At 38.4% G+C, this 15,086-nt stretch overlaps 1 protein-coding gene across 9 annotated transcripts in view; it reads left to right on the top strand.

Annotated features, from left to right (window-relative positions):
* Positions 1–15,086, top strand: part of IMMT (inner membrane mitochondrial protein) — a 43,827-nt gene that overhangs the window by 4,327 nt on the left and 24,414 nt on the right. For 7 of the 9 annotated variants that reach the window (XM_004742350.3, XM_004742349.3, XM_013051222.2 and 4 more), the window contains exons 2-3: positions 12,522–12,595; positions 13,817–14,006. In XM_004742350.3, coding sequence (XP_004742407.1) covers positions 12,522–12,595; positions 13,817–14,006 — 264 coding nt within the window. The remainder of the gene's footprint in view (positions 1–12,521; positions 12,596–13,816; positions 14,007–15,086) is intronic. The other 2 variants (XM_045079114.1, XM_045079115.1) reach the window with 1 other exon arrangement.

Here is a 15,086-nt window from a genome sequence, read left to right as displayed (position 1 = left end):
TGCTCTATTTCTAGTACTGATCTTAGTAACTGACTCCTAGTGGATGCTCAGTGAATATTTGTGATGTGTTTGAATTAAAAAATAAATTATTTTCTGTTAGCTTTTCTTAATCTCCATAAGTGGATGTGATGTTCCCTATAGCCCCATAGGTTTTGTTTTGTTTTCTTTTACTTTTTTTAGAGAGGGAGAGGGGGGCAGAAGGAGAGGGGGAGAGAGTCTTAAGCAGGCTCCATGCCCAGCAGGAGCCCAGTGTCACAACCCTGAGATCATGACCTGAGCTGAAATCATGAGCTTGTCACTTACCATTGAGCCACTCAGGTACCCCAAGCCCCATAGGATTTAGAATCTCTGATGGTATATTATGGTTCTCCAGAGTAACAGAACCAATAGGATATGTAATAGATAAAAGGATTTATTATATGGAATAGGCTTATGCAATTGTGGAAGCTATCAGCAGTGGAGCTAGGGGGCTCCACTAGCCCAGACTAGCCTGTGGTATGGTTTTAGTTTGAAGGCTGATGGCCTGGAGAGCTAATGTGCAGTTCCAGAATGAAAGTCTGCTGAATTCCACCTTTTGGGGGAGGCTCATCTTTTTGTTCTAGTCAGGTCTTCAACTGATTGGGTGAGGCTCACCCACATCATTGAAGGGAATCTGCTTTTGTCACACAGTTCACTGATTTAAATGTTAATCTCCAGAAACATCCTCCAAGTCGACATAAAATTAATCATCACAAATGCCATCTGCCTAACTCCTTGGACTCATCATCCTTAAATTCCTTACATGTGGATATTCAACAGAAATGTTCTCTTTTGTGTCTTCTTTCTTTCCAGAAATGCCCTTCAGGACTCAAGTTCTTCCTCAGTTTATTTCCCAGACTTAACACTATTTGTCTTCTTACTCCCTGTACTGCCTGCATCACCAGGCCCAACCTTTTTTGAGTTGGGCATTGGGCTTGGAGGGCCTGAGCTTTCAGCCCAGCCAACTCCTTGACTATGGATTTGCTAATGGTCATCTGCATGTGCAGTATCTTAGCTGTTTATCACTTGAAAGAAGAGAAAGAAGCATTGTTCAGGAGATTGATAAACCCAGTTTGTTTATGGCCAGAGTTTGATAGCAGGACTAGTTTAGGTTTGAATTCATGCCTCGACATTTTTAGTTGTCATCTTCTGGAATTCTCTCTCTCTCTCTCTTTTTTTTTTTTTTTCTTTTTTTCCTCCATTAGGATTGTAAAACAGTATGTTACTCAGCAGTAATGTCTGCCAAGCGTACATGGTAAAAGGTACTTTAGTATGTCATACAGCTTGCTCTTTGCTTTTACCTATGCTAGAATCAATTTTTTTTTAAAGATTTAATTTTTTATTTGACAGAGATCACAAGTAGGCAGAGAAGCAGGCAGAGAGAGAGGAGGAAGCAGGCTCCCCGTTGAGCAGAGAGCCCGATGCGGGGCTCAATCCCAGGACCCTGGGATCATGACCTGAGCCGAAGGCAGAGGCTTCAACCCACTGAGCCACCCAGGCGCCCCTAGAATCAATTTTTATTATTCCTTATTTTCATTTCTGTAGGCCATTGGCTTTCAGACTGTTTTGGGATAAATTTTACATCATAACTTAAGTGAGTGGGAATATATGAGTAATAGATACTCACACATATGTGCAGGAAAAACTAAAGAAGTATTAAGTTCCTTGTTTTGCTATATTTAATATCTGCCATTTTCTTGGTGTAACTGAACGGTACTTTTTCTAAGATACAGAGTGTGTCTATACTGAGAGAATACTGCCTCAAGGCCAAATTTCCTGGATTTTTTTGTGTAATATATTTTTAACTTTAATTTATGATTCTTTTATTTTTTTAAAAAGATTTCATTTTTTATTTGAAATAAATATATTTATTTGAGAGTGTGCATGGATGCACACACATTCAGCAGGGAGGGGCAGAGGGAGAGGGAGAAGCAGATGCCCTACTAAGCATGGAGGGTGATGTGGGGCTTGATCCTAGGACCCTGAGATCATGACCTAAGCCAAAGGCAGATGCTTAACCAACTGAGCCACCAAGGCACCCCTTATTTCATTATTTTATATGAAATATTTTAAGTTAGCTGTAGAAGTAGTTAAGTTGACACATACTAATCTGCATTTCATTTTTTTTTTAAGATTTTATCTATTTATTTGTTAGAGCGAGAGAGCACAAGCAGGAGAGGCAGGCAGAGGGAGAGGGTGAAGCTGGCTCTCTGCTAATGTGGGGCTCGATCCCCGGACCCTGGGATCATGACCCGAGCCGAAGGCATATGCTTAACGGACTGAGCTACCCAGGCACTCCTTATTTCATTATTCTTATAAAATATTTTAAGTTAGCTGTAGAAAAAGTTAAATTGTCACATACTAATCTACATTTCAAATGTAGAACTGGTCATTAACTTCTGGGTGTTTTTTGTTTGTGTGGGAGGAATCCTTATGACAAAACTTTAGCAGAACACCATCAGTTATAGTGACTGGCAAATTCTAGAGGGGAAGCCTGGAATCTCCAGATGGGGTTCATGTGAGGAGATTATTTATTATATTCTCTTGTTTCTAGGTTGTAATGCTAGAATTTGGTTTCTTTTTGTATGTTTACCTTAGTTTGGAGTTAAGGAATAGATTGTGCAAGAACTTAATGTGGGAATTAAAGGTTTTATCTTTTTTGTTTTTATTTTAATTTATTTTTTAAGATTTTACTTATTTGAGAGAGAGCAAGAGCAGAAGCAGAGGGAGGGGCAGAGGCATAGGGAGAGGGACAGGCAGACTTCCTGCCCAGTAGGGAGCCTGACATGGGGCTCCATTCCAGGACCCCAGGATCATGACCTGAGCCGAAGGCAGATGCTTACCTGATTGAGCCACTCAAGCACCCCTCTTTTTTGTTTTTAAAAATCATGTTTCTATAGGTTAGATACAGTAATGCTAGCCTTGTAATATATGTCAAGGCAGAGTGCTTTGAAACAGTTTGGTTTTTTCTACATAATAGGAAATTTTGTTTTCAAAGATTTTATTTATTTGACAGAGAGAGACACGGCAAGAGAGGAAGCACAAGCAGGGGGAGTAGGAGAGGGAGAAGCAAGCCTCCTGCGGAGCAGGAAGCCTGATGGAGGGCTCAGTCCCAGGACCCTGGGATCTTGACCTGAGCTGAAGACAGATGCTTAATGACTGAGCCACCCAGGTGCTCCTACATGATAGATTATTATTAATAAAAAGGAATTCCAGAGCTAAGAAAAGTAGGCGACTTCATTTATATAAATAAAGAGATTAGCTTGGTGCTTAAGAAAGAGAGCTCTAAGAGGCTGACTTAGATCTGGCAATGGTTTCTTAGATAGGACTCCAAAAGGAAAAAAAGATAAATTGGGTTTCATCAAAATTAAAAATTTTTGTTCATCAGAAGACACTGAAGTGAGTGAATAGAATAGGAGAAAATATTTTCAAACCACATATCTGATAAGGATCTAGTATCCAGAATAGGTAAAGAACTCCTATAGCTCAATAACAAAAAAGATGTCCCTAATAAAACAAAGGCAAAGGACTTGAATAGACATTTATCCAAAGAAGATATATAAATGATCAAAAAGCACATGAAAAGATAATAAACATCCATTGGCATTAGGGAAGTGCAAATCAGAACCACAATGATACAGCCACTTCATACTCACTGTGAAACCTATAATAAAAACCAAAATGACTGGTGTTAGTGAGGATGTGGAGAAAATGGAGCCCTCATACATTGCTGGTAGGAATGTAAAATGATGCAGAGTTAAACATAGAATTACCAAATGACCCTGCAGTTCTACCCCCCCCCCAACTGAAAATAGGTGTTGAAATAGAAACTTGCAGAGAAATACAGCATTATTTATAGTAGCCAAAAGATGGAGACAACCCACATGTCCATCTAATAATGTCTGGATAAACAAAAAATGGTGTATTCATAGATAAAATATTCTGGTCAGCCCTCAAAGGAAAATACATGATACATATATGGTACATGCTACAACCTGGGTGAATCTTGAAAACATTGTACCAAGTGAAAGGAGTCAGGCTCAACAGAACACACAAAATGTATGATTCCATTTGTACCAAATACCCATAGATCCAGGAAGTAGATAGTGTTTGCAGTGGCTGAGGAGAGGGGTCAATGGACAGACTGCCTAGTTGGTGGTACAGGAATTTCCTTTTGGAGTGATGCAAATGTTCTCGAACTAAATAGTGGTGATGGTGGTTGTACAGCACTGTGGATGTACTAATGTCACTGAATTGTATACTTTAAAAATGGTGAATTTGTGGTGTCCTTCATGGCTGTCCATTAAGTGTCTGCCTTCATCCTAGGTCATGATCCTGGCATCCTAGGATGGAGCCCTACATGGAGCCCCACATCAGGCCCCCTGCTAAGTGGGGATCCTGCTTTTCCCTCTCCCTCTGCCTGCCACTCCCCCTATGTATTTTCTCTCTGTCAAATAATAAAATCTTTAAAAATATGTATATAAAATGGTGATTTTTATAAGTGAATTTTACTACAGATGGGGGGAAAATTTTTTTGACACCAGGTATTTGCAGATGGCCTGAAGTACAGAGACAAAGTTATATATTACATACATTCGTATATGTATATTATATATATATTTTATGTATATGTATAAAATTAAAATAATGTAAAATAATATGTTTTAAATTTTAAGTGGAGTCTATTGGCCAAAGATGGGACATTTTTTTCTTGTTTAAATTCATGAGTTCATAAAGATACTCTTTTGGTTAGCTGTAGCTACATAAGCCACCTTGAGCTTGGGGTAGAATAATAATTTATTGTTGCCTCGTTTCAGTTTTTGGGTTTACCTGGGCTCAGCTGAGCAGTTTTTGCTAAGTGTCCCTAATGAGGTTGTAATCAGACAGTGGCTAGGAATAGAGTCATCTCAAAGTCTTCTCACTTTCATGTCTGGCAGTTGATACTGGCTGCACCTGACACCTAAGCGGGGACGGTTGGCTAGAATACCTGCATGCAGTGTCTTGGACGAGAGGACGTCTTGGATGCGTATGTGGTCCCTGGGGTACAGCTCCGGAAGCACTTTTCCTTTCAGTCTAATAACTTGTGAACTAAAGAGACAAGTATCTGCTCTCTGTTTACCCATCATACAGTACAGTGTGACAGGCATTCTAGACACTTCCATTCAAAAAGGTAGGAAACAAGACCACACATAGCAGTCATTGTTATAACATGTTACTAATTTTTTAATTCATACTGATTGGTAATAATACTTCATAACTCTCAGTTCTGCTCTGGCTCTTGATTTCATCCCTTGAATTAGCCTCCCTTTTCTAGAAAATGTAGTTATCTTAACTTTGGGTTTCCTGTGGATTGTATTGGGGTTTTCTCCATTAGACAAAAAAGTCACACCCATGAATATCAGGGTAAGCTTACCTTTACTGTTTTGGTCTCCCTGTGAGCTGCTATAGGGTAAAATCCTTAAGATTCTCAGTAGCCCTGTTGTTTAACAAAAAGACTACGGGAGGTACACCCTTAGGATCCCCAAGGGGCCTTTTCTCTGTGTGAAAAGATTCTGTAGGGAGTGCCTCCTTAGAACTTTGAGGTCTTAAAGGATTTTTGCCAACTGGAGAGGCTGAGAATGAGAGAAAGTTTTTATTTTTGAGCCTATAAAGTCCTGGCTCCTTAATATTTCCTTTAAATTGTACTTGAAAACTAGACCGGTCTTTTGGTTTGTTTGTTTTGAAGTTCATTTTTACCCTTATACCCTGCTCAAAGAAACCAGTTGGCACTTTGAGCATTCTGCTTGGAATTCTGTTTAGCTAAATCCATCAGTCCATTAGGTACAACTTCTGATTTTCTATTTTCCATGTTACCTGTTACGACAGGTGACAATTCTGACACTGTATAACAAGGATCCCTTTTTCCTCTAGGTTTCCAAAAACATTTTTCTTACTGAAGCCCTTAACCAACACTCTCCATGGATGAGGTGAGGCTTCTGTGAAGTCTCTTCAAGGCCTTTCCAACTTTCACCCTCTACCCCATGTGCTTTATGTTTTATTGTGGAAACCTCTTACTCTAGATACAAGTTATCTGTTCGGTTGTAATTGTATAACAGATCACCCCAAACTTAGTGGTATTAAATAACAGCATTGTTACTTGTTATTTTATAGTAATAGCATTTATCATATAGGTAAAAATTACATAAATGAAAACATTTATTATATAAATAACCTAAACAGATTATCTCTTAGGTCTAAAGATTTCTGGGTTCTGTCAGGAGGTTCTTGAGGTCTAATGCAGTTGAAAGGTTCTGGGGAAAATGGCAATGTTCTGGAAAACCAGGTGGGATGGGAAATGTAACAATTTTTAGGAAATACAATTTGTCACAATAAATGAAAAAAATCCACAATTGGTCATTATCAGAGGATAAGTAGATAAAAGGGTAACGGATTTATTCTGCCTTTCCTGTATGACCTATATTTTGGATAACCAAATTGTAGATGAGGGGAAGGGTCTTTTTATAAGATATGTCAAATAATAAATGAAAAATAATAAAATTACTGTCTTCTGCAACTTCCAGTAAATTAATGGATCTAGACATTGTTACATAAATGCAGTTGGTAACATCATAAAAAGAGAGCTAACCAGAATCTGTGCCTTCTGGTGAGAGAACACAGCACCAACTAAAGTTTTACCAGAGAGAATAAACCTGAGCTTAAGCAGGTGTCAGGATCTACCTCTGGTTTGCAGGAAATCCAGAAGACAGGATCATGTTAGATTGTACCTTAAACAAAATCCAGTCTGGGAAATTCTATAGAACAAGCAGTCCCGGTTCTTCAACAAATTAATTATTGGAGGGAAAACCTGTAGATTAAAAGAGACTTAGAAGATATATTTTCTTTTTTTAATAGGTAAAACTACATTATAGTAGGAACTCATACTTTGGTGATAAAACCATAAAAACCCATAAATTTGTTGACTTTTAAAACTACTTAGGGGGCGCGTGGGTGGCTCAGTGGGTTAAAGCCTCTGCCTTCGGCTATGGTCATGATCCCAGGGTGCTGGGATCGAGCCCTGCGTCGGGCTCTCTGCTCTGCGTGGAGCCTGCTTCCCTTCCTCTCTCTCTGCCTGCCTCTCTGCCTACTTGTGATCTCTGTCTGTCAAATAAATAAATAAAATATTTAAAAAAAATAAAACTACTTAGGATGTTAAATGCTACATAGAATATAAGAGTAGGCTAATGAGGATATTTAAATTTTTTTTAAATCTAGAGCCACTGGTTTAGGAAAAAAAAATTTGAGTTATGCTACAATCTTCATTTCTACTTTTTTCTCATACAGAAGTAGGAAACTACTGCTGTCAGTTTTTGGCCATGAAAGATAACTTTTCTTCATGTTTTATGCCTTATTAAATCAGAAAGCATCTTTTTTTTTTTTAAAAGATTTTATTTATTTGAGAGAGAATAGGAGAACAAGCTTGGAGTGGGTGGGGCCATCAGGAGAAGGGCCTGACTCCAGTCTCCGTCCCAGGACCCTGAGATCATTACCTGAGCCAAAGGCAGATGCTTAACTGACCGAGGCACCCAGATGCCCCCAGAGTGCATCTTATAATTCATGGTGTGTTGTTTAATTGAAAACATTTTGATAGCTCAGCTTTCACAGAAAAAAAAACTAGCCAGGAAAATTCTGAAAAAATAATAGTACTCAAAGAGAGGACAAGTCCTACCAGAGTAAAAGCTGATTCTAAGATGCAGTGGTTAAAACACTGTAGTATTAGTGCAGATCAGTGGAACAAAATAGGGAATCTAAATGCATCAAGGCATTTGATATATTTTAAAGGTGGCATTTCAAGTTGGAAAAAATTGATTGTTCAGTCTATGATTCAGGGACAACTGAATAGAGATTTGGGGAAAAAGTAAAAAATAAAAAAATAATTAAAATAAAAAATTAAAAATAAAAAAAAATTAAAAATACCTTACACTAATTTCAAAGATTTATATGGGAGTACCTGGGTGGCTCAGTCAGTTAAGCAGCTGTCTTGGCTTGGGTCATGATCCCAGGGTCCTGGGATCACACCCTGCATCAGGCTCCCTGCTCATTGGAGAGCCTGCTTCTCCCTCTCCCTCTGCCTGCCACTCTGCCTACTGTGCTCTCTCTGTCAAGTCAATAAACAAAATCTTAAAAAAAAAAAAATTTAAAAAATGAAACTGTGATAGTAGAGGAAACATGGAAGAATTAATTTTGTAATCTGAGAGTGGCTTTCTAAGAATATGAGAAAACATATAAAACATATGAGAAAACAGAAGCCATATAAGATTGACAGTTTTGACTACATAAAAGTAATTTTTTGCATGGTATGAACTACCATAAACAAAGAAAAAGCGGATCATGAACTGGATAAAAACATTAGTTATTATCAGAAACATTGCTAATTTCTCTTCATGTATAAAGAGAAAAGAATATGAAAAGATCAGTCTTACTTAAAAGTGGTCAAGGGGTACCTGGGTGGCTCAGTGGGTTAAGCCTCTGCCTTAATCTCAGGGTCCTGGGATCGAGCCCCACATCGGGCTTTCTTCTCAGCAGGGAGCCTGCTTCTCCCTCTCTCTCTGCCTGCCTCTCTGCCTACTTGTGATCTCTCTCTCTCTGTCAAATAAATAAATTAATAATCTTAAAAAAAAAAGTGGTCAAAACGGAGAAAGACAAATATACCATATGATCTCACTGGTGTGTGGAATCTTAAAAACAAATGCGTAAACAGCAGAGTTAGACCTCTAAATACAGAGAAGGCAGGAGGAGGGGGAAGTGCAAAGTGGGTGAAGGGGAGTGGGAGATACAGGCTTCCATTTATGGAATGAATACACAGGAATAAAAAGTACAGTATAGGGAATATAGCCATTGATATTATAATAGCGTCTTATGACAGATTGTAACTGCACTTGGGGTGAGCATAGCATATAACAGAGCACAGAGCTGTTGAATCACTGTGTTGTATATGTGAAACTAATGTAATATTGTGTGTCACCTATACTAAAAAAAAAGTAGGGGCGCCTGGGTGGCTTGGTGGATTGAAGCCTCTGCCTTTGGCTCAGGTCATGATCCCAGGACCCTGGGATGGAGCCCTGCATCTGCCTCTCTGCTCAGCGGGGAGCCTGCTTCCCCCTCTCTGCCTGCCTCTCTGCCTACTTGTGATCTCTGTCTGCCAAATTAAAAAAAAAAAAAAAAAGTGAAACTGGGTGTAGGGAAACATTCACTAAACAGTTTTGTTTTATTAATTACCAGAGAGACAGAGAGTGTGTGTCCCTACAAGCAGGGGGAGCAACAGGCAGAGGGAAAAGCAGGCTTCCTGCTGAGCAAGGAGCCTGATATGGAAATCAATCCCAGGACCCTGGGATCATGCCTGAGCTTAAGGCAGATACTTAACTGACTAGGCCATGCAGGCGACCCTTTATTTTATTTTAGAAAAAGAGTTTATATGAGTAGCAATAATAAATATAAAAGTAAATAATGAAAGTGGTCAAGGATACTGTCTAATCGTTCATAGAAAGGGAAATAACATCATAAATACATGAAAAGATACTGAGTCATAATAAAGGAGATCGTGATTAAGACTGTACTGAACGTGTTTGGCAGGCTGTGAGAAAATATACATTACTAGCAAACTTTTTGACTACTTGGGCAATATTTATCAAAATTGCAAATTTTACCAGAATTAACCTAAAATGATGTATATTTCCCAGACAGCAGTACTTATTTTAACAAGAATTTAGACTGAATCTCACTTTCCATCAAAAGGGGGCTGGTTAAGTACATTAAATAACATCCATACAGTGGAATAATCAATCTCCGTAAAACCCTCTAGGACGAGTTCGTTTACTGATACAGAAGGATCACAAATACATATTGTTGAATGAACTTCAGAACTGGGTGTATATTGTGGTATTCGTTGTTAAGGGGAGTTTTGGGAATTCTCTCACAAAATATCTCTGGATATACAAGAAACTGATAGCATTAGTTGCTTATGGAGAGGAGGGGATCTGAGTAGCTGAGGGACAGAAGTTGTGAGGGAGACCACTATATGCAACTAAATCTTTTGAATTTTGATTTTAAATTTTATGTTTTAATTTTCTTCGTACTAGGAACTATAAACTTAACAGTCACATCAGATATATTTTGTCAAGGGAGGGATGAGGGTCAAGATAAAGCAAAGTAGAAGATGGAAAAAGAAACAGGTTAAAAAATAAATACTGATGTGAAATAAAATATTTTTGAGTTATAGCATTAATATGGTTTTGTATTTCCCAGGTTCGGTTTTCTACTATTAATGTTTGCTGCTTGATGTTCCAGTTAGCAGTTATCCACTGTGAACAGTGTCTTAATCTTTTTTTATTATTATATTTATTTATTTGACAGACAAGAGATCACAAGTAGGCAGAGAGGCAGGCAGAGAGAGAGGTTGGGGGGGCGGCGCAGGAAGCAGGCTCCCTGCTGAGCAGAGAGCCCAATATGGGGCTCCATCCCAGGACCCTGGGATCATGACCTGAGCCGAAGGCAGAGGCTTTAACCCACTGAGCCACCCAGGTGCCCCTTAATTTTTGACTTGAATACTTCTTTGTACCTATGAAAGTATGGAATCTTAAATACAACTTTAATGGTTTCCTAATAATTTCCAAGTCAACAAAATGGAGATGTTGACTTACAAAAGTAGTTGCAGTTCTGTTTAAAATGTCCTATAACCAACTTTACAGAACAGTAGGAAGACATGCTTTTCTGTTAAATATAGTTGAAAGATGTTGAGAATTCTACACATAGGTTCAGAATGCTTTTAAAATACCAACTGTAGCTTCTTTACGTGTTGTAAAACATCTAACTTACTGTTTTTTTTCCCTAAATGTGTTGGTATTAATGTTTACCTTTAGGCATAAATTGCAAATGTAATTAATTCTAGGGTAATTTTATGTGGCCTTTGATCCTATGATCAAGTTTCTTTGAAATTATTTCTTTTTTTTTTTTTTTTTTTAAGATTTTATTTATTTATTTGAGAGAGAGACAGTGAGAAAGAACATGAGAGGCGAAAAGGTCAGAGGGAGAAGCAGACTCCCCATGGAGCTGGGAGCCCGATGCGGGGCTTGATCCCGGGACTCCAGGACCGTGACCTGAGCTGAAGGCAGTTGCTCAACCAACTGAGCCACCCAGGCGCCCTTGAAATTATTTCTAAAAGGAAATTTGTGTTTTTCTGATATTCTTTGAATGCAGTTTTATCAGGGAACCCAGAGAATGCATTTTTTTTTCCCTCTTGTCTTGTTGCAGTTTGATTTTCTAGTTGGTATAAAGAAAGATATTGGTGGGATAAATTTGAAATTTCAGATCAATTGCTGTGAATGACTTTGAGTTTATCAAAACCTTCCCCTGTAGTATTTCTGTAGGTGTTCATTTGTTTTATTTAAGGGATTCACATACTGTTAGGAAACATTTGCATTTACGTGCTTTACTTTGATTAAAACAAATTTCAAAGTATTGGTTTGATTATTTGCTTAGGATCCTAGGATCCTAAGCAAATAGTCCATTTGAGTAAATGGACTATGGAGGTAAGTATTTATTCGAGCATTTATAATGTTAAAATTTTTGTCTTAAAAATTTTGACTTTTGGGGTATCTGAGTGGCTCGATTAGTTAAATGTCTGACTTCAGCTCTGGTCATGATCTCAGGATCCTAGGATCCAGTCCAGGCTCCCTGCTCAGCGAGGGGTGTGCTTCTCCCTCTGCCTCTGCCTCCCCCCACCCCCTGCACCCCCCAGCTCATGCTCTCTTTCAAATAAACAAAATCTTTAAAAAAAAGTTTTGACTTTTAGTTTAAGGCAAACCAAGATTAACTTTTATTTATTTATTTACTTTTTAAGATTTTCTCCTAGGACCCTGAGATCATGACCTGAGCTGAAGACAGCCACTTAACTGACTGAGCCACCCAGGTGCTCCCCAAGATGAACTTTTAGATTTAAATGACTGCTGCTAGGAAATGACTGGCTGGTCCCATAATTACCTTACAGATGGGAAATTTGGTTTTCTAGATAAGTTAAGCTAAGATTGGATCTCTCCCGAGTGGATTTATACACATCCTACCATGCAGTGTTTCCTGTGGGTGATTTTTCAGATGTCTAAATTAAGCTTACCAAGTAAAAATAATATTTTATACTTTTGTTTTATTTTTTTCTTGCCAATTGAAAAAGCATATGGCAAATTCCAGTCATATCCAAGAAATAATTAGTGTACATAACACTTTAAAGTGCTGATTGATCATAATCTGATAATCATTTTTTTAATCTTAAAAATAATCTTATACGAGCCTTGGGGTACTGAAAGCGTCATTGTTAAGGGCCTGTAAGAGTGTTCCATGGTAAATTGATTTCTGAAAATAATTTTTTGTTTAACAAAGACATGTGTAATAAAAGTATTACACCTGAGTTACAACCCTAAAAGCTTTCCAGATTCCTTCTTCATTGGTTGTGATGTTTTCTCCTTCCTCTCTAGAGTTGTCTCTGTGGGAAGTTTGTCCTCCGTCCATTACGACCGTGCCGTAGATATTCTACTTCAGGCGGTTCTAGGTATGTGGTGTGTCTCCCTGTAAATGGGCTTTTAACTGTGTGTAAAGAGACATTTGTTTATCTGTTTTCCATGAATGTGGAATAGCTGTTTAAAATCTTTTTTGTTAAGGGGTACAAACACTGGAGCTTTGCTCTAATATTTGGAGCATTGTTTATTTGTAGGTGAAAATCTGTTATGATGCTCCTTTTGGTTCTTTTGTATTTAGATGGCATACAAGGTAGACAACCTCCCTCCCTCATGTGCTGTCTTCCGTTCTGTGGCTAATAGATTTATATCCAGAGCTCAGCATATTGTAATTTTTTTTATAAAGATTTTATTTATTTATTTGACAGACAGGTAGGCAGAGAGGCAGGCAGAGAGAGAGGAGGAAGCAGGCTCCCTGCTGAGCAGAGAACCCGATGTGGGGCTCCATCCCAGGATTCCGGGATCATGACCTGAGCCGAAGCAGAGGCTTTAACCCACTGAGCACCCCAGCATATTGTAATTTTAAAAGTATTTGTTTTATCTGATATTTTTATTGTCTTTCTTTTGTAAAGGGTTTATTTTGTTTTATTCACAGAAATGTTTTATTAAGGGGAGAGGAACTTTAAAAGTTAGTGATTGATATGGGGAATTTGAGAGGCAGGGTCGGGGGTTTGGTGGGTAGGAAAGGAAAAATGAAACAAGATGGGATTGGGAGGGAGACAAACCATCAGAGACTCTTAATCTCAGGAAACAAACTGAGGGTTGCTGGGGGGTTGAAGGGGTAGGGATAGGGAGTTGGGTTATGGACATTGGGGAGGGTATGTGCTCTGGTGAGTGCTGTGAAGTGTGTAAGCCTGATGATTCACAGACCTGACCCTTGAAGCAAATAATACGTTATATTTTAATTAAAATAAAGTGATGCTGCTTTTTTTGGATTCAAGGGAAATCTCATGATTGTGAACATCTTGAATTTTAACTGTTACAATGTAGATTACTTCATTCTTCCTATTCTAGATATTACTGTACTTAAAAAAATCTAGTTATCCGTACGTAAATGTTGTTTTCTGTTGCAAACCTGTTTTAAAGCAAATGAAGGAAAGGTGATGTGCAGCTGTAATAATAAACTTGGCTGCTGTCATCTGAGTCAGCAGTAGATGGGTAGAGTTTAGGGGTCTTTGAGATTCTTACATTGGTCTAAGGAAGTAGGTTTGGGAGAGGCAAGAAGTATGAATGTGTTTCCTATTTCTTTCACTTAGGTTGTCTCCTGGCAAAATTGCTGGTGCTGGCCTTTTATTTGTTGGTGGAGGTATTGGTGGCACTATCCTGTATGCTAAATGGGATTCCCATTTCCGGGAAAGTGTAGAGAAAACCATACCTTACTCAGACAAACTCTTTGAGATGGTTCTTGGTTCCCCACCTTATCCTGTTCCATTGCCAAAGAAGCCGGTAAGAGTTTTAAACAATATTTCAGTTTTTCCTATGGACTAGTAAAAGCAGGTTGTTTTCATCTTGAAAACATTTTATAATTCAGTAGAACTTGGCCAGATAAGTGTTTACTAGTTTCCTTTAACATTAATTTGTAGAGTTGGATTTTCATCCCTTCCAAGTTAAGTGTTCTCATTTACTACCCCCTACATAGAATGATTGCGTGGCACATGAGGGTAAATGGAAGAGGCTGTTTGGGCAGAGGTAACTGTGGCTGTCCTGTGGATGGAGGATGGTTGTGGCAGCTTACACTGTTGCAGCTCTCAGGTTCTGACTTACAGCACTAAAACGTAAGCATAGAATGGTCATGACACAGAATCCAAGGCGATATAGTTAGTAGTGGCTTTTTCTAGACCACAAAACAAGAGTCACAGAATTTTCAGCTACTTACTGATCGGTTGACGGAAATACCTTCTGATATTTCTGGAACGTTGTACATATTCAGAGTTTGAACCTACCCCCCGCCCCCCCAGGCCTAAAAATTTTTCAAACATCTTAAATAATTGTTCATTCAAACAAACCCCTTGAAAAAAAAATTTACAGAGGAGAGCTTGGATTTTTGCTGATTTGGTCTTGGATATTTCTTTATGCTGTGAGGCTGGACATGGCTGATCAGTACTTTCTTAAAAATTGGGTGGACTTCTTTTCTCTAGTAGCTAGCATAGTCTAGAGGTCAGTCCTATAACAGCCTTAATACTTAGAAAAGCAAGTGTCCTGTAACACCTTCCCCTTACTCTGTCATGCTTTTTCAGAATAGTCTTCCACATCATTTATTCTTCCATATGAACTAAAATGTCTGTGCTGGCCAAGAGAAACCATTTTGTAGCTTCAGTAGTCAAGGAACGAAATTCTGTGGATTCATTCTAAAATCTTGGGTCTGTTTTAGCCTACATGACACCTCAAAAGTTAAACTTTTCTGCTTTGCTCTTTTTGTGTTACAGATAGTATCATGCTGTCACATACTTAGGTTAAAATTCTTAGATTCACCTTCATAGTTGCCTATATTTTGTTAGCAACCGTATCTTGTTTAATCTCCGATGT

Source organism: Mustela putorius, unplaced genomic scaffold (genome assembly GCF_011764305.1).
Source record: "Mustela putorius furo isolate JIRA1106 unplaced genomic scaffold, ASM1176430v1.1 tig00000281_pilon_pilon_pilon, whole genome shotgun sequence".
In the NCBI taxonomy this organism is placed as follows: Eukaryota; Metazoa; Chordata; class Mammalia; order Carnivora; family Mustelidae; genus Mustela; species Mustela putorius.
The sequence above is the reverse complement of the archived record's forward strand: the minus strand, read 5'-3'. Positions and strand labels throughout refer to the sequence as shown.